The sequence below is a fragment of the Natrix helvetica genome (assembly GCF_964273705.1).
Source record: "Natrix helvetica genome assembly, chromosome: 3".
NCBI lineage: Eukaryota > Metazoa > Chordata > Lepidosauria > Squamata > Natricidae > Natrix > Natrix helvetica.
Genome location: NC_138549.1, coordinates 6,618,561 through 6,639,085, shown reverse-complemented (window position 1 = coordinate 6,639,085; position 20,525 = coordinate 6,618,561). Strand labels below are relative to the sequence as shown.

Here is a 20,525-nt window from a genome sequence, read left to right as displayed (position 1 = left end):
TGCAAATGTTGGATGATCCCGCTGAAGGAAGTTAGCACCCACCCCTCTACTAGAAAAATGAAAATATCCTAGGAAATATTAAAAAGGCAGAATATTACATTTCCCTGGATGAGAAATGGAGAAACGTGTTTTTAGACAGGAAATAGTCTCACTCTTAATAGCCTTTGTCAATGAGCCATTAAGGCCTGAGCCAGTCTATTCTTCATAACAAAGATCTACCCCCTTCAGACAGACCCATTTCATTGCTCTTCATTGCACCAAGTTGCACCAGCCACCAGGTTTCAACCAAACCTAGCACACAGACAACCTACAAAGCTAGCTGACCTCTGACAACAACCAATCAGGATATTATTTATTATTTATTATTATTTATTACTTGAACTTATTAGTCGAGGAGAATATTAGGATATTAGGATATTCTTCCTGTGTCCCTGAAAGTTCAAAACCCAGAGAGGGTATATAAAATCCAGGGACTCTCAGCATCTCTTCCCTTTTCACCCAGGAGCTCCAAGGCATGTGATCTCACCCACCATTAAACCATCTTTCCAAGTAGCCTCCATGTTTCCAGTGTTCTTTTCCCCATGTGGAACTGAACCCAGATGAACATTTCTTCCAAGACCGCATAGCTTGAAGAAGCTGCCTAGCGACTGTTCTTGTTATGGTTGGAAAACATAATTTTTTTGAACCGCTCAGTTGAAAATAGCCACCCTCAGAAATATTAAAAAGGCAGGCTAATGGTTCTTAAAATGTTGTGAAGGCTTTTCATACAGCCTAAGCTTTTATTCTATAGGCAACTCAGTTAAGATCTTAACGCCCCACACTCTTGTGTTTATCTTACATCTGTTGTAGGTTTGCAAGCCCAGTGGATGGCATCAAAGAGGTTCCGAGTTCTCTCTGCTGCCATCTAACGGTGTTTTAGGTTTTTGCAGGCCTGTTTATTTTACAGCTCTGCTTTTTTTTTTTGGTGGCATTTGGTTTGCTCTAGATCAGAGGTGTCAAACCTGATTTCATTGAGGGTAGTGTTTGACCTTGGGGGCTGTGGCCAGGGTGGGCGTGGCCAGCTCGACATCAGTCGTGTTGGAGGCCCCTGTGGTGGCCAAGAGCTAAGGCAGGACTTCACTCAGACACTCCCTCACTTTCATAATCCTTCCTTCCCTCCCTCCCATCCTTCTGCTTCCTTCCTTCCTTCCTTCCTGCAACCCTCTACCAGCAAAAACAGACCGGGGTGGGTGGGTGGTTGTACGATGCCCGCCCAAGTGCCGTTTTTGCTGGCCGAGACACTGTGGCCCCGGTTCTTTGCTTTTTCCAGGGTGGCCCTTAGTGCCAGATCTAAACACCCTATGGGCCGCGTCTGGCCCGTGGGCCTTGAGTTTGACACCTCTGCTCTAGATGGACATGTTGGAGAAATCAACCCTTAGTTCCATGCAAGCATCATGGGAAAGGAAATCTGAGTGACATCAGAGTATAACAGAATAGCAGAGTTGGAAGGGACCTTGGAGGTCTTCTAGTCCAACTCCCTGCTCAAGCAGGAGACCCCGTACGATTCCCGACAAATGGCTGTGCTGTCCAATATCTTAAAAATCTCCAGTTATGGAGCACCCACAACTTCTGGAGGCAACTTCTGTTCCACTGGTTAATTTTACTCACTGACAGCAATTGTGGTTGGATCTCTCTTGAACAAGTGTCTAACCCTGCCCTCTGGTGTTTTGGAGAATAGATCGATCCCACCCCTCTCCTCTATGGCAGCCCCACAAATGTTGCCTCATCAAATTTGGCTGATAAAAAGTCTTGTCATATTTGGATGGCAAGAGTCAGAGCCATCAAAAGGGCTCTCAATTTTTTTTTTTGGTAATTTTTTTTTTTAAAGTTTCCTTTTAAAACAAACATTTCATCATTCATTCATTAATGTGTCGTCTGAGCACAATTTTTTTAGTATCATAATAGTTATAGCTTATCACCAAACTCTCTATATACATTTATTCTTATTTTAACATTACAATGTAATATATCTCCTGTTACCACATTTGCCTTCCTAAATTATTTAATTTTATACTTTCCCCTCCCAATAATCATCTTTCTTATTAATAATTTTACTTACAACCTCCTTTTAAATGGATACGTATATAGCAATTCCATTCTCTCCAGGGCTCTCAAACTTTACCTCTTTTGCTAACTCATGCTGGATTTAAATGGTAAGTAAAACAAAAGATGAAGTATTTGAGAAACATTTTATGAAGTTACCCTTAAATATGATTTACAAAGTATTTTAAATAAAAAGAAACAGAAAGAGAGAGAGAAAAATACTTTGATGTCCCCTCATTATCTTTTCTTTGGCCTGCATGTCTTGTTTCATATTTTGAAGGGCCTTTTTAAATATAGCAAATCCATTTTGAATTGAATATTGATTTTATGACCAGAATGGTACATTGTGTGTTATATTTCGCTTCCTCCTTCTTAGGATTTATTCTCAACCTCTCTTTCTTAGACACAAACCAGTCTCATACTTTTATTCACGTGAATTCCTCCCTTCTACCTAATAATGGAGGAAAGGGGAAAAAAGGATGGAAGAAAAATGAGAAGAGGATAGAGGAGAGCTATCGTGAACTAACTAAATCCTAATTAATTACTAGCAATGATTCATCTTCAGGCCTATCTCCACTTTCCCTATTTGAAGGCAATGATGTTTGTGTGTGTGTGTGAGTGTATGTAAGGGGAGAGATTTCTGTAATACAGTGCATCCAATTGCCAGCAAGGTTGCAATAAATGGTCTCAAAATGAAGATTTATATTTAGCAAAAGTTTAGAAACATTGCATCATTAACAGCTAGACCTTTCCTTGATTTCTTAGCTTGATATTTAATCTAGAATTTGTAAAACATTGGATGCCGGGAACTGAAATATAAAAATAAAGCCAAACAGTCTTAAACCATTTTTATTTTATTTTTATCAATTTTATTTTTTAATGCCCTTTTGTAGAGACAAGAAGCCTACAATGCTGCCATGGAACATAAAATAGAAGTGTTTTATGCAATCATAAACTTGGTAAATTCTGTGCAATGATTTGGCACCGTATACTCGCGTAAGAAAAAAAGTATTAAGCACTTGCAACTAACAAGCAGATAAATGATTTGCATACTTAGATTCCCCCCTAATTGTATATAAAAACCATTCCCAGAATTTTAAGCCTTGATGAAACCTCGGCTGGCTTTGACAAACTACTGACAGCAGTTGGTGTGAAAATGCATATTCTTCACCCGTGCATCTGGGCTAGTTTATCTGGGACAAATGATTCACACAACACTTCATCAAAATCTTACGGTGTCCCTTCTATCAGCATTCCCTAGACAATCAACCATTCTAAGAAGATTTCCTACTTTCCGATAAGGCTTTTTATCTGACCAGCAATGTTGCAACATTTTGAAATCTAACACCAAGGCAGGGAGACCTCTAGTAAGATTTAAGATGCCTGATGGATTGTTGCACAGTCGATATTTATTTGCGATTATTTTGATGCTCCTTTTTTTAAAAAAGACTTTACTGGTTAAAGCTTGCTTTTTTTTAAAAAAAAAAAAGACTTACCTACAACAAAATCTCCCTGCTGCACTAGGTAATAGGTTCGTATGGATTATAATATTTAGTAGAAATCTAAACCAGCAGTCACCCACTGGGGGTCCATGAGAAAATTTTGGTGGTCTGCAGAAAAATTATTTGCATTTTTTATATTGCCCTAAATCAGGGGTCCTCAAACTACGGCCCCTGAGACGGATACATTCAGTGAACATTTGTGTTGTTGCAAAGAGTCTTCCCCTTCGGGGTCTTTTTGTATGGGTTGGAGAGGGAAAGAAATTCTGACTTGAGATCTGCTTCGGTCTCCTGGTGTGGGGCTTTGAGTGAAGGCTGGAGGGAAGTGCCGTTAGTGGCAAAGAGCCAATGTATGTGGCTTGTTCCAGTGGGACTGCATCATGGCCTGGAACTGGCTGACCATCTCAGCCTGCTGAGCCTCCAGGTGCCAGTACCTGGCCTTGCACTCCTGCAGGTCTTCCCATTGCTTGGAAAGTCTATGCTCGTAGTCCTCAGTGAGGTGCTTCTACTGAGCCTCCTTCTCGGTCAGATCCAATTTGAACTGAGCCATCTATTTTGCCAACTCTTTGTCATGGTGGCTGCTTAGCTCCGACAACTGCTCCCTGTTGGGGCCTTAAGGACTCTGGGCGGCCAGGCGAGGAGTGGTTGGGAAGGGAGGGGTAAGTAGAGGCTGGCGAGGCGCCCCTTGACGTGAGTGACATTGAGTTGGCCACGCCCACCCAGTCACATGACTAACTAGCCATGCCCACCCAGCTGGTCATTAGGCAGATCATATTAGTGGTCTGTGGAATTTAAAATTATGAATTTAGTGGTCCTTGAGGTCCGAATGGTTGGTAACCCCTAATCTAAACCACAAGCATTATAATAAAGAATCATATTTGGATAAGTTTAGTATCAAACCATTTTTCCCCATAATTTTATAAAGCCCTTAAAAAGTTGCCAGAATGCCTAATTGCTGATTGCATTGGTTTCCTATGAGAAATCTTTTCTAAAAAGATATAAAACGCCAGTCTATCGCGAGAGGAATGCTATTGTTGCAAGAAGGGGAAAAAAAATTAGGTTATATGTTATACTCTGTTTCTCCACGCTGCCCCTCTTAGTACTTTGTGAATAGTCTTAGCTAGGCTTTTGAAAAATCCACCGTCTTGGTTTATATTAATACCGCTCTACTCTGAATATAACTTTAACAAGCCGAGCACAGCTTTCTCGTCCAAGCGAAAGAACAGTTCAAGCAACTTTCTACCATACACAAAAGCATGGAAAATCTGTACCGGGATGTCATGGAATATTATGCCATCGATTTAAAGAAAATCTCGGTAGAAGAATTCCTCACTGACTTGAGCAACTTCAAAACGATGTTCGCGGTAAGGCGTGCATAACAAAACGATACACTGCGCAGGAATAGCAAGGGCCAAAGTCCTTCTGTTATTATCCCTGGTTGGCTTTATTTCCCATCTTTGCCAGGGAGGGGATTCAGTCAGCTCAGGCGAACTGGATTCTAATTTTACATCTGATTTGTCGAAACGGTAGTTGCAAGTACTGGCTGGCCCCGCCTCTCCCAGGAGTCTCCACGCGACCCTTTTTGGAGGCCAGGTAAGAGCAGGGCTCACTTGGAGGCTCTGGGAGGACGAAAAACGAGCCTCCCAGAAGTCTGGAAATGGGTCCATTTCCGGCCTCTGGAGCCCTGAGGAGGCCATTTTTTGCCCTCCTGGAGGCTCGAGGAAAGTCTCTGGAGCCTGTGGATGGTGAAAACTGGGCCTCCAGTAAGTCCGGAAATGTGCCCGTTTCCGGCTGCGGGAGGTTGTTTTCACCCTCCCAGGGACTTGAGGAAAGCCCCCGGAGCCTGGGGAGGGCGAAAACTCCCCCCTCCCTTGCTGTTGTGCAGAAGGCTGAGTAGGCACGCCCACCATGACCACGCCCACCCAGTAACCAGGGAGAGAACTGGTGGCTAAAGCTTTTTGAATCGCACCCCTGATTTTTGCCCCTGAATAGTATTTAGTTCTAATCATTTGGGTACTTAGCAAGTAATCCTGTTAAACTGATATATTTAATTATGCTTTATTTTCATCTCTTTTTGTCCTTTTCTCTGGGTTTCGTCTTAATATTCGATAATGTATTTTTTTTTTCTCTAGGAAGCAGCAAAGGATAATATGAGAAGGAAAGAAATGGAAGAAAAACAGAGGCGTGCTAGAATAGCTCAAGAGAAAGCAGAAAAGGAAAAATTAGAAAAACAACAGAAGAAAAAGCACCTGCTTGACATTAAAACAGGTAACGTGGTCAGCAACCTGATTACTTCCAGATGGCACTGAGAGCACCTTTTGGGTTGCTAAGGCAGAAAAGCGATTTACTTAAAATTCCCTGCTGCGTTTAGGTCTGATTGATCCCCTCTATATTCTTTTCCTATTTTTCTCGTCCTCAAATTGTAACCATTTTTAGACAAACGTCGATTTAATGAGTGAGGACGTGTATCCGCAGTTAACTCTTTCTCGCTTCTGGGCAAGAAACAACCCGTCGCATGTCATCCTACTCGTAACTGGAAACGGGATTGCAAAAATTGGTTTCTTTTGAAGGCGCTGATTCCTGTTTCCTCCTGATTAATGTCTTCCTTTGTGCTGGCTTGCTCTCGCTCTCTCAAGGAGAAAGTGAAGTGGCAAAAAACTATCGTATTTTTCAGACTATAAGACTCATTGGAGTATAAGACGTATCATGATTTTGAAGAGGTAAATTAAAAAAAAAACATTTTTGCACTCTGCAGGCCTCCCAAACCCTCTGCAGGTCTCGTTTTTGTATAAAAAAAAGGCATGTAGAGGTTTGGGAGGCTTATAGAGTGCTCCTGGGGACTGGGGGGAGGGGTAAAAATGAGCAAAAAGCGACCTGTTTTTCCCTCTTTTTTGTCCTCCACAACCCCCAGGAGCACTTTGCAGGCTTCCCAAATCCTTTGCACGTCCCATTCTTGCAAAGGGGGCAGGATTTTGGGAGGCCAATAATGCTGCATTCACTGTATAAGACACAACCAGATTTTCACCCTCTTTTTGGGGAGGAAAAAGGTGCGTCTTTTACTGCGAAAAATGCGCTAACAATGAGGAGCAGATGGGCTGCCAGGGTATGGGTAACTTAAAAACCCGACAACTCTGTAAAACAGTTGCTTTGATCCACCTAACACCAGAATTGAAAACGGGAGAAAAACACCTGTCAAAAAAGATGGGACGCGACATCTAGCTATCTAGCGGAATCTCAACTCAAATCTCAACTCAATAGGAGCTCTGGTTTAAGGTTTCTCCAGGAGGCAGGTTGGAATCCTACAAGTCTAATAAGATTGATAGCCTGAGCTTTCTGTGCTGATTGCCAGTGTAGGCTGCTTGATGGCTCTCATGACAAGATCTGTTAAAAATGCACTGTTAGGGAGAAAAAATAATAGGTTGCACAACAGTAAGCCCACTGCGATTGTGTTAATGTTACGAGTGCCTCTTGGCTTCTACAACAATGTTAGGGTGCCAAGAAGTGCACATTCTTTTATTTTCATTTTTCAGCATGTGTGTTTTTGAAGTCCACCATTGCAGTTAACATTCCGAACGTTATTTCTTATTCTCCTATCTGTGAATGGAGAGTCGCGCGTATTTCTGCTTTTATTTATTTATTTATTTTATTTGGCGATATAAAGCAGCTGTATTGCCTGGAGAAATTGTATCCTAGGGCTCGATTATCCAGCTTCTGTAGTGCTTGATGTGCCTACAAAATGTTCAGCTGCCCAGAGAGAGTTTCCCGGTGATTATGCATCACTGTAAAAAGCTTTTTTTTTCTTTTCTTTTTGACTTCAGAAATAATTTCCCATATCAATAGCGCTCAATTTTTAATGCAGCCTGAGGGTTGTCGACAGGATGGGTTCCTGATTTGGAGTAAAGCAATTAGGAACTTCAAGTGGGTATGTGGGTAATTGGCAAGGAAATGCCAGCTGCCAGGTTGTGGCCAGATGAGATACAGAGTACTGGTGATGAATGACAAAGCTGCCCAATTTAGATCTGGCTTGGCATGAGAGTCAACCCTATTCGTTACGATGCCTGCTAATTATTTAAATCGATACAAGTGTCCTGCCTGTAGTTTATTTATCATATCCAGAATTTATATGTTCTTCAACCCACTCTTCCATTGGTGTTTACAATAAAACTTGTATGCCACGACAAGGAAAAGAATAACAAATAGAAACAAAACCATTGCATCTGATGGCCCGAGGCAACGAAGTAGGTTTAGGACCCCACCTGAAGTGCCCCTGGGCAATCAATTCCACAGTGAAGTGGAATTGATCGGTGGAAAAAGCGGAAATTTGCCCTTGGTCGTCAGCCTAAGGGTTGGCATCTACAAACGAAAGCTGGAGAATTTAAGGTTACGCAACGGAGTAGACAATCCTGCAGACAATTTGAGCCTCAAACGAGTCTTGCTTTCTTCACCCCAAGAAGAACCTTGAATTAGGCTCAGATAGCAATTAGAAACCTCAGTAATTATTTTTTAAAGTCAGGAGTTTTAAAAGTTCGAAATTCTTTTACGGAGTCTCAGTGTTGCAAATCGGCCACCCGAAGGTCTTTTGACAGTTGGCGGACTTCTGCTCAGTTGTACAGTTTTTAGATTAACTACGCCTACTTGTATTTTCTGACACCTTTCCGCTGATCCAGATTGCAAACTTAACTTGTTGACTTCTACCCAACCCTGGCTTAAGAAAAGCAAATATCATATACTGTAACTCTTACCATATCACAGAATTATCTTGAGGTAAGAAGACGTCCAATACATTTAATAATAAGCAAATAAACTCCCAGATTTTTTCAGATCTCTTTCTCTGTGTAAGTCACAGGAATAGTTAAGCCACAGAGCTGTAGTTATAACTTTTATATTCTAATACATAAATGGCCGAAACATTTAACCTTGTGATATTAATCCTATTCTCTTTTCAACTCCCTTTTGGTTAAAACTAAGGTAGCTTTAGCTCAGTGGCTAAGACGCTGAGCTTGTTGATCAGAAAGGTTGGCAGTTCGAATCCTTAGGTTCGAATCCTTAGTGCTGCATAATGGAGTGAGCTTCCGTTCCTTATCCCAGCTTCTGCCAACCTAGCAGTTTGAAAGCAGGTAAAAAATGCAAGTAGAAAAATAAGAACCACCTTTAGTGGGAAGCTAACAGCATTCCGTGCACCTTTGATGTTGAGTCATGCCGGCCACATGACCACGGAGACGTCTTCGGACAGCTCTGGCTCTTCGGCTTTGAAACGGAGATGAGCACCACCCCCTAGAGTCGGGAACGATTAGCATTTATGTACGAGGGAGACTTTTACCTTTACCTAATCATTTTAAAAAAATATAATGAACACACTGTGTTTAAGAGGTTAGAACGCTGGGCTGACAATTGGCAGCCTTGTGTTCGAAATCTGTTGCTGTCGCGGGGCAGGTTGAGTTCCCATCACAAGCTCCAGCTCCCACCAACCCAGTGATTCAAAAACAGGTACTCACATTCCACAGATACGCCCTATCCCCCGGCCATTGGTGATGTTACCGACAAATCCTTTCCCCTCGGAAACACTTCAGTGCTTCTGACCCAGAAGTATTAGCATTGTGTTTAAGAAACCAAAGACATAATTTATCAACTATTTAACAAGCAGTGTATACATGCAGATTTTTTTTTAAATTACTCTGGTTACAGATGGAAATTATTGCCAAGGGGATATTATAGGCACGCAGTTTTTCAGCTGCTTTTGAGGCTGTAAGTGGCTTTATAAGGTCCTTTAGAATTACAGTATATGAGAAATGATTGCTTGGTGTCTAGCAGTCTTGGGGAAAAAATTCCTTTTCATTGCAACGTTACTTTAGGGGAAAAAAAGAATATAAAAGTTCAGCGTAATAATTTACAGGTCTAGAGTGGAAGCACTAGAGATCTATCCACTCTTTTTATCTATTAAAGAAAGGCAGAAGGAGAGGAGCTTAATGTAGCTTTTGCAAAGGATGAGTGTCAGCACTTCAGATTGTAGCCTCACAGATACATTTCCTTCAAGAGAATGTCTATGTGAGGACAGTATCCGGTTTTCATCCAAAGCTTTAAGAAGAAAGCAGCAGCGCAAGGACGAAGGCGCATGACACTTAAAAATTCTTGTTGCCTCTTCTTTTAGGATGCGTTGTTTGTGCACTTAAATCAAACTAAGTTAAATCTGCTGCAGGCAAACACGATCTCATTCCTTGAAAAATTTGATGGATGAGTAAATTAACGGTTTTCTCTGAATTTGGATCGGTTGGGCTTTCACTGACGGAGCGTTTCCTATATTCCTCTAAAATCCTTTGACATTACTGTGGTAACCCAGAAAACAAGGAATTCCCTCCATTTCTTTTCACAGAGAAAGACGAGACCGGAGTTATGGATAGTCTGCTGGAGGCGCTTCAGTCCGGGGCAGCTTTCCGCGATCGAAGGAAGCGAGCACCAAGGTTTAAAAGTAAATAATTTTATCTCTCTTTTCAGAAAGCAAAATACCGGGAGGCACAAAACCCGGGTGGGCGTGGCCAACTTGATGTCACTCACTCCCACCGAGTCACATGAACCCCCCCAGCCATGCCTACCTAGGTTTTGTAGTTTTCATGTTTTCTTCTCTATGGGAAACGGTATGTCTCTCTTTCTTTCCCTCTCCCATCTCTCTCTTTTGCCCCTCCCTCCTTCTCATCTCTTTCTTTCTCTCCCTTCCTCTCCCATCTCTCTCCCCTCTCTTTCTCCCTCCCTCCTTCTCTTCTTATCTATCTCTCTTCATCTCCCTCTCTCTCCCTCTCATCTCTCTCTCACCTCTCTTTCTCCCTCTCTCCCTCCTTCTCTTCTCTCTCTACCCATCTCTCTCCCTCTCATCTCTCTCTTTCTCCACCCTTATCTCCCTCTCCCTCCCCCCTCTCCTCTCTTTCTCTTTCTTTCTCCCTCCCTCCCATATCTCCAAGGAAGAAGCAATGGGTGGAAACTAATCAAGGAGAGAAGCAACCTAGAACTGAGGAGAAATTTCCTGACAGTGATTTAATGTATAACAAGATTAACAAAGAAATAGGTTTGCGTATAAAGTTACATTAAAGAAAACCTTTCGAAATCTATAGTTTATCTTTTTTTTTTTAATTTGCAGATGAACCCCAGAATTTCAACTCTACTTCTACAGCACCTGTTTTGAAACCTTGTAACCACGGTAATTCATAAATCACATTTTCTTATCCTGTGTATCTATTGCTTTGTACCTCCGTCAGCAACAATGATCTTGCTTGGTTTGCCTCTGTCTAGATTGGTATAATAAAGCATGAGAATTAGTTGTCCCACTTCCATTCTCTTTTTCTAAAACTCACGTTGATTTGCATAGGAACACTCTTAATTCAGGAATTTCATTTCTGAAACAAGATTGTGATTTTATGAAAATAGATACATTGATGTGGAGCGTTGACACGAGAACAAGAAAATGGATACAATTGATCAACGGACTTTCTTAACGTGTTAGATGAGGCAATGCGATGTGTTACTTTAAACTATTGTTTTGTTCCATTCTTCAGTTATCAATCTCAAAAGTTTAAACTTATAATAATATACATGGACATAAATTATAAATGCAGCTAGCTGTTGAATTTGGAACACAATACACACACACACACACACACACCAAAACCCAGCCTGAAGATGGCAAGTGAGACCTCGCTGAAACATTACCAAGACAATCTCAATCTTACATGAGAAAAGACCCGAATACAACAAGACCAGGATATGTATGTATGTATGTATGTATGTATGTATGTATGTATGTATGTATGTAAGTAAGTATGTATTTGTGTTACAACCCCTGGTATGACTAAATATGGGAAGAAGGTCACTACTCCCTCTTTCTGTTCTTCGGCTTATCACAGAAGACTATGCAGGCAGAAAACCATATTTTTATTTTTAATGTTGCCTTTTTATATTTGTGTTGTATTTGTACTGATAAATAAATAAAGGGAGACTAGTATAGATCTATTTCGAGCTAATTAGCTCTCATCAGCTAGCCATACCCTTACTGGGATTTGAACCTGTGCTGTTATATATCTCAGGCAGGAGTCTTAGCCACTAAGCCACAGGATCGCCTCCTTATCAGTTGAGCCAGGGAAATAAGTATATATTTGTGTTACAACCCCTGGTATGCCTGAATATGGGAGGAAGGTCACACTCCCTCTTTCTGTCCTTCGGCTTCATCACAGAAGACCATGCAGGCAGAAAACCATATTTTTATTTTTAATGTTGCCTTTTATATTTGTGTTGTATTTGTACTGATAAATAAATAAAGGGAGACTAGTATAGATCTATTTCGAGCTAATTAGCTCTCATCAGCTAGCCATACCCTTACTGGGATTTGAACCTGTGCTGTTATATATCTCAGGCAGGAGTCTTAGCCACTAAGCCACAGGATCGCCTCCTTATCAGTTGAGCCAGGGAAATAAGTATATATTTGTGTTACAACCCCTGGTATGCCTGACACACACACGCATATCAGGGGTTGTTACACACACACACACACACACATACATACATACATACATACATACATACATACATATATATATATATATATATATATACACACACACACACATACATACATACATACATACATACATACATACATACATACATCTATGACAGAAAGGGGGAGTAGTGAGCTCCATCCCATATTTGGGCATATCAGGGGTTGTTACACACACACACACACACACACACACACACACATATATATATACACACACACACACATATACATACACAAATACACACAGTGTATGTATTGTGTCACAACCCCTGGTATGCCCAAATATGGGAGGGAACAGTCTGCTTCCCTTTTCTGTCCTTCGGCTCACTCCAGGAGACCATCCAGTCAGAAAACCATATTTTTAATGTTGCCTTTGTTACATTTGTGTTTGTTTATTTATTTATTTATTTATTTATTTATTTATTTATTTATTTATTTATCCCTTTATTTATCAGCACAAACACAACACACACACACACACACACATATATGTTCAGAAGGACTTTCCATTTGTATATACCTTTACAGGTGGTTGTCCTACGCATTTCACTTCCCCTTCCTGGCAGGTGTGCTTAAGAAATGGCTCAATGCAATTGGCGGGAAAGCAAAACCATCGCTTTGTAGGTGGGCTGGGCCTTTTTTTTCTTTCTTTCCTATTTTCTGGCATGCAAATTAATGTGCCAATTAACAGCAAAACCCTAATCAGGCTTCTTTGGAAACAGACTTGTTTATTTCAGCAGAGTTCACGTCTTTTGTGCAGGTAGCTATTACATTGTGGCCTTTAAACTTCAAAACACAAAACAGCTCTGAGATTACCAGCGGAAGGCATTCAGATTGTCTTGCAACAAAAGTACCTACTTTTTGTTTTTCGCTATTTCATTATTATAGATTTTGAAAGTATACACACACACACCCACCCTCCCACACACACACACGATACATATTATATAGGTGGGTGTTGGATGCTGGTCTTGTTGTATTCGGGTCTTTTCCCATGTAGGATTGAGATTGTCTTGGCAACGTTTTGGCAAGGTCTCACTCGCCATCTTCAGGCTGTTGTTTTCGGCTTAAAGCGTGGCCGGAGCTGCCGTCTTTCTATAAATCTTGGTGGGAGTGTGTGGAATGCTGGCTTTGTTGCTGTAAGAGGGTTGGTTGGTTATGTTGTGACATCTTGATTAGTTGATGGAGTTGATGTATGCAGATTAGTTGGCTGTTTCGTAACATCCTGTGTGGCTGAGGTACTAGCTGTGTGCCCATTAGTCTTTTGTGTTGTAACGACCTGGGAATTGGGCTGCTTGATGACATCCTGAGCTCTATTGTAGTGATATCCTAAATCCTGTGCTGCAACATCCTGGGAGGATGGCTGCGTTGTAACATCCTGAGCCTTTGCGTTGTAACCTCCTGAGTTCTGTGATGTAATGTCCTGAGCAGATGGCTGTGATGTAACATCCCGGGCTTTGGTTTGGCTCCGGGTTTGCGGTCTGGCCATGTGTTCATGGCGTGTTTCAGTTTGCTTTGTGTGGGGGTCGGAGCGGGTGCAGCAGTTAGTGATGCCGCCGTGGTTTGGCTTCTGGATGGTGGTTGCATTTTGTCTACGGGATGGGTTTCGGTTTGAGTCTGGTGAGGGTGATTGGTGGTGGTGTCCTATATTGTTCTGGGTCCGGTGTCGGTTTTTGTGGCTGGGATTCGTTTGTTGACTAGGGCTACTTTCCAGATGTCTGGTAGGCAGGAGGTATTGTCATATTTATTAATGTTATGGAGGTGTTTCTCTATTTCAATGGCTTCCATAATTATTCTCTTGTTGAAGAGTTCAGTTTTGGAGATTAATTTGGTTCCTTCAAAATTTAATTTCATGTCCTGTAGCTTTAAGGTGCTGGAAAAGGGAGGACATTTTTCTCTTTTTTTTCTTACTTCGTTCTTGTGTTCTGCGATGCATGCATTTATTCTCCTATTAGTTTTTCCAATGTATGTGGCTGGGCAGATTTTGCATGGTATTTCATAGACTCCTTGGTTTTCTAGCTGGATCTTGTCTTTAAGGTTTCTTAATATTTACACACACACACACACACACACACACACACACACAGTATATCCCATGATCTCATAATCACCTTGTTGAGGATAAATCAAATCTGGATCCCATCAGTGCTTGAACAGTTGACTTCTTCAAAGTCCTACCACGCTGTCATGGAAAAATATGTATATTGTTTGGACATACATACACTATTCATTCTATAACTTAAGGAAATGTATATCTAAACTATTTTGAATGATATTATACAAGTTGATCCCAAACATCATCTTTTAATGATCCCGTAATCCCTTGCGGGGTAGAGTCTGGGCAGCTGAATGGAGACAGGTGTTTACTGGCCGGATGCCCTTCCTGTTGTCAATGCGGAGTTTTATTCAGCAAATATAATCTCATTGTGCCCAGAGAGAGAAATATCTGCCTCTACCTAGGATCGAACTCACAGCCTCCTGATTGTGAGGCGAGAGCTCCCCCTCTAGGCCACCGCACCACTCAATGCAAGCTGTTCCAATGGCTTCATCTTTTTAAAGTACAGTTCAATTTTTGGGAATGAAATCAAAGTGAAGTTCAGAATCAAAGTTAAGAATTAAATAAGACACTCTACATTCCTGGGATTCTTTTTTGGTTAAAATCTTGGAAATGTAGTTGCAAGGAAGATACAAATTCCCTCGCCTGGCTCAGAATAAGAATCATCTACTTTCATATATTAACGACAGTCACAAGCAAGGCAAACAATGGTTTATAGCCAGCGGTAGTCGGAGGTATACTATTTCTGGTCACAGATGTTCCATTTGCTCTCATGAATGTTTGATAGCTTAAGGACATCTCACAAAAACGAATTCTGTTAAGTGAATGTATCTGAATAGCAGCTTTCTTCCTTTTTCTGCTTATCTGCCTTTATGTAGAAGAAAGTAAAGCAAGGGATAAAAAGGGGTCTTTGTGTTTCTTGTGCATTGTTTACCGTGTTTTTCTTTCAACCTATCCTCAGAGTGTAGAATGTAATTTAGTTAACAGTGGGGAAGCCCCGTAGCACATGGGTAGAATACGTGATTTGCATGGAGAAAGTTTATTGGCTTCTTCAGAGGCGTCAAATTTGATTTCAGTGAGAGTTCATGACTTGGAACACATGGTAACAAGGTCAGCCAATGAATAGACATAGCAACTAAGTCAGCCAATGAGGGCTATTTGGACTCTGGAACAGTATTTGCTGTGTGAGCAACAAGGAGACAGGGAGGAGCTTGGCTTAGCTGAGAACTGAAAGTGAAACTGCTTGTGTTTTGCTTGTATTTACTGCTATCTTGGAAAACCTGCTTTTGGTATTGTATTGTATATTATTATTATTATTTTGAATCCTGCTGAATCAGTTACCTGTGTGTGCTTTCTGAATGTGATTGCTGCTGCAAATTCTGACCAGCCAGGTCAGCTTTAGCTTATTGCAGCCTGATTGGTAGGTGGATCTGACTGCCGGAATATCCCCAATCTGTTGTTCCAGGCTGCAGGGATTGCCACAGACCCTCGCTGCTTCCATGTCTTGAGTTTTTGGCCTCTGGTGGAGGTGGGTGGGGCTACATTCGGTGTATAATACGCACCCAAATTCTCAACCTCTTTTTTGGGGGGGAAAAAGGTGCCTCTTATACACTGAAAAATGCGGTAGCTAATATTAGGGTAAGATAACATAGATCTGGCTTCTCATGTTGTAGAGAAGGAGAGGTGGGTTCCTGGATCCAGAGGTGGTATTCATCCGGTTCAGACCGGTTCAGAAATCATGGGAGGGCTCTCCCCCCCCCCCCCCCCCCCCAGCTTTATGCCATCCTTTTTAGGCAGGTTTTGAGGCCGGGCGCATGTGTGGAAACAAAATGTGAAACCCACCAAATGCCTGGACCTCAGTCTTTAAGTACTGTTGGAGCCTTATTCATTTTAGCAAATAGACAGCAGTTTTAACAAACTAGAAATTTACCCGCTATAATCTGGGGTGATTATTTAGCACTTGTTTCATTTATTTTCACTAATTGTATGTTACACTGACTGCAAGTCTCACCAAATATAAACATACGAGGGGCTAGGATCAATACGAATTCTAGGCAACATTGCCATTTAACGTGAAGGTAATGAGTTGAAAGAGCAGTGAAAGGAGGCTGAAAGTCTCATTATTTAGGCTAATTCGGATTTCTCTAGCCGGTTGTTTTCCAGATCAGTGCATCTCTGTTCATGAAACCTGCTATAAATTCAGTATTAATCTCACAGCTGTGTGTCTAAGTAAGGGCTTATCCTTTCCATCAGTTCTACAAGTTTCCATGATTTAAGCCCTGGTTTTTCCTAGTTTATTTCTCACACTTAACACCCCCACGCCCTCATGCATTGTTCTGCTAATTCTGACACTAGAGGGTGCCAGCTACTAAAAAATTTGGAAAACAGATAACAGCAATTTTTTCCCCCTTCCCCTCCGGAAATCAGAATGAAAGCGCGTGTTTGTTTTATTTTGGTTTCTTTTCGTGTGAAGATTGCTATATTTTATTGGTATATTTTACAAGGATTTTTTTAAGCTCAACTCATGTGATTTTGTTATCTAAGATGAGATAAATGGGGACCACATAACCATTGTAATTTATAAATAGTTTTTTTAAAAAAACAATGCAAAATTACTATCTTTTTTTCACCCTGCTCTACATTACCTTATTTATAACAGCTCTATTGATACCCCAAAACTAATTTTATATTGCTAAGCGGTTAGCAGTATTATAATTATTGGTTGGAAACCTGTGGAAGAGGCCTTTATCCTGCAGTAGATAGAGACTCGCTAAAATGATTATTGATACTGCTAAAAACTAAACACAGCTTGGTCCTGAATAATAGGCTAGTTCCTTATTTGCAGATTCGCTTAAGTGGAATCCAGACGTTGAATTGTATGCTATCTTTTATTCTTTCTTTCTTTTTTATAGATGTATCTTTTATGATGAATGTATTTTATTCTCCTTATGTACACCGAGAGCATATGCACCAAAGACAAATTCCTTGTGTGTCCAATCACACTTGGCCAATCAATAAAGAATTCTATTCTCTATTCTATTCTCTATTCTATCCTATATTCTCTATCCTCTCCTCCTCTTCTCTTCTCTGTTCTCTATTCTCTTTTATTCTCTACTATTCTCTTCTATTTTACAAGAATGATTCTGTAATATTCCCTATTATTTTGTGGATTTACCAACAAATTGTTCCACTTTCTCAGTTGCACTGTAGATGGTAGTCTTTTCCTGTTCATCTCGCGGGAGGGGAAGAGGGGGGGGAGGAAATAAAAACGTATTTAATTCAGCCCAATCCATCATCGGGCAGCTGTTGGGAAAGTAGCATTCTAAAATGCTCTCAAATGTCCAGTAGCCAAAAAAATAAAATAAAATAAATAAATAAATGAAGGGCAGAGTGCATTAAAGGATTTCCAGCTGAGTCTCAATGGGGCAGAAAAAAACGGCTGCGTGAGGAAACCTCCTGGGACACATTATGTCTCTTCTGCCTTTAGCAATAGCTTCCTAACTAATCAGTCCGGCTTAGCACCCAGCTTTCAAAGCTTGAACTGTTCCCCTGTTTGCTAGGCACTGGCTGAAATTGGGACGCCACCCATGAATCTCTGACTTAACCCCGTTTCACGCCATCCAAGGAACAATCATAATGGCCCTTTTATTCCTACGTACAGCTCCTCCCCGCTGTGAAATTATGCTCGACTTGAAACGCTCTTTAACTAAAGCGCTCGCGAGCCTGCGTCTCACTGAATCGGAGGGCAACTGCGAGGATGATTTGAACATCTCCAGATAAAAATACGTATCCACATTTCTAAATACTTTTGTGAGACAATCAATCAGGGTAATATGTACTACGGTTGGCCTCAGTACCAAGGTAGGTGTTATTCTGAGGCTGATTGCCTCAGATTGAGGCACACAATTGAAAACTGCTTATTGCCATGTAGGTTTTTAAGACCTTAATGATTCATAGATAGATAAAACAAGGACTATCAGAGTTGGGCTGCAAACCTCCGGCTGATCACCAGGTGGCAGCATTTATGAAGTTTATGAACCTTTAGCTCTTTGCTGCCATCCAGCTGTTGCCTGAAGTTTCACAGTCCAGATTTAGTCCTTCTTGTTAAATCAGATGATTCGTAAGAATTCTGCTCGATTAACACCCCCCCCTTCCGAAATGTAATCTATAGCTTGCATATATACCATATATTTTTCGTCACCTGGAATTATTCACAAAATTCTTCCTCTGTGAATTTCTGGCCTTGAAGTTAATAATTGTGCTTTCACACTTCTGTGGGAAAGGAAGGTGCATAATTTTCCACTGACTCTTGATGATAATTGGTTTACCAAATTTTCTGAGCTATGAAAGCCTGCTTTATTTATTTATTTATTTATTTATTTATTTATTATTTATTGAAAAGAACAATTATACCTTTCACTTTTCGCCCTGAAAAGAGTTATCACACAAAGTCCAATAAAATAAGGTTGATAAGAGCTCAGCCAACAGGAGGAAGAAAAATTGAATTTATTTTGAAGCCTTGCTGATGGTTAAACTATTCACTCATTTATTTTACATGTGTCAAATAAAGCAGAAAGGCCTGTTCCTTTAGCACTAACCACTCTCTTTCATATCTGCAGAGTCTGAATTTGAAAAACCACTTCATGCAACAGCTTTGTGGTTGCGTAGTCCATTTATTAGTGAATCCCGTTTTGCCTCTTCATGTATTATGCATATATATATATATATATATATATATATATATATGTGTGTGTGTGTGTGTGTGTGTGTGTGTGTGTGTGTGTGTGTGTATGTGTGTGTGTATGTGTGTGTGTATGTGTATGTGTATGTATGTATATATATGTGTGTGTGTATGTGTGTGTGTGTGTGTGTGTGTGTGTGTGTGTTGTATTTGTGCTGATAAATAAAGGGAGACTAGTATAGATCCATTTCAAGCTATTTAGCTCTCATCAGCTAGCCATACCCTTACTGGGATTCGAACCAGGGCTGTATTACATATTAGGCAGTTATATTAGCCACTAAGCCACAGGCTCTCCTCCTTATCAGCTGAGCCAGGGAAATAGGTATGTATTTGTGTTACAAAGGGTATGGCTAGCTGATGAGAGCTAAATAGCTTGAAATGGATCTATACTAGTCTCCCTTTATTTATTTATCAGCACAAATACAACACAAATATAAAAAGGCAACATTAAAAATATGGTTTTCTGCCTGGATGGTCTTCTGTGATGAGCTGAATGACAGAAAGAGGGAGTAGTGAGCTCCCTCCCATATTTGGGCATACCAGGGGTTGTAACACAAATACATACATATACATATACATATTTGTTTTCGTAGATTTTCACGGGTGTAGGTATGCTGGTTTTGTTGTATTCGGGTCTTTTCCCGTGTAAGATTGAGATTGTCTTGGCAACGTTTCAGCGAGGTCTCACTCACCATCTTCAGGCTGGAGTGAGACCTCGCTGAAACGTTGCCAAGACAATCTCAATCTTACACGGGAAAAGACCCGAATACAACAAAACCAGCATGCATGCATGCATGCATACATACATACATACATACATACATACATACATATACATACTTACACACACATACACACACACACACGTATTCTTGAAGTGCAAAGTGTGCAAATGAGAATTTTTTTTAAAAAAAATGCTTCTCTCCCCCACCCCCACCCCCGGAACTTTTTCTATTACTATAACCTCAGTACACCTAAGACAATCTTTTCATTTTAAAGATGAATTACCTTGGGGTGGGGAAAAAAATGCTAGTTGTAGTTCAACAGCTGGAAGACCATAAATTTCTCTCTGCTCTCCCTCCAGGTCTAAACAGAAAGTGGTTTACTCTAGACTAATGTCCTTTTAATATGCTCTTTTTAAAACAAAAACAAAACAAAAATACAGCACGGCGAAGGGTTACCGATGCATGAAAGAAGTGCATTCGACTGTAAATTGGCCATAAATTTGAATGGAAGATTTGTGAAATATATCAGATGGTCCTTTCAGCAGCCCTTGTTTTAGAAAAAATATATAAACCAGCTGATGCTTTTCTATAAAGGGTGCGTGTAATGGACTGGGCAGCAGGGATGGATGATTCATGTAATACGGTTATTAACTGCCTTGAATCTCTAAATGGACAGATCTCCCTGTACTTATAATTACCCTTTCTACCATTTAATACACTTGTGTCTCTCCTGAAGTTTGTTAAGTCTGCTAGAAAGTGTAGGGCAATAAGGTGCCCATTTCCTAACAAGACTTGGCTCTGTGTCTGTCTGCCTGTCTACCCACCTACCTCTCTGTCTATCTACTAATTTTTCTACTTATCTCTTATCTCTCCCTGT

General features: G+C 40.7%; 1 protein-coding gene across 1 annotated transcript in view; it reads left to right on the top strand.

Moving 5' to 3' along the window:
- DIAPH3 (diaphanous related formin 3) overlaps positions 1-20,525 on the top strand; it is a 119,647-nt gene that overhangs the window by 52,839 nt on the left and 46,283 nt on the right. Inside the window, exons 24-27 of the mRNA XM_081948702.1 lie at positions 4,782-4,945; positions 5,714-5,849; positions 9,952-10,047; positions 10,711-10,770. Of these exons, the coding sequence (XP_081804828.1) occupies positions 4,782-4,945; positions 5,714-5,849; positions 9,952-10,047; positions 10,711-10,770 (456 nt within the window). The remainder of the gene's footprint in view (positions 1-4,781; positions 4,946-5,713; positions 5,850-9,951; positions 10,048-10,710; positions 10,771-20,525) is intronic.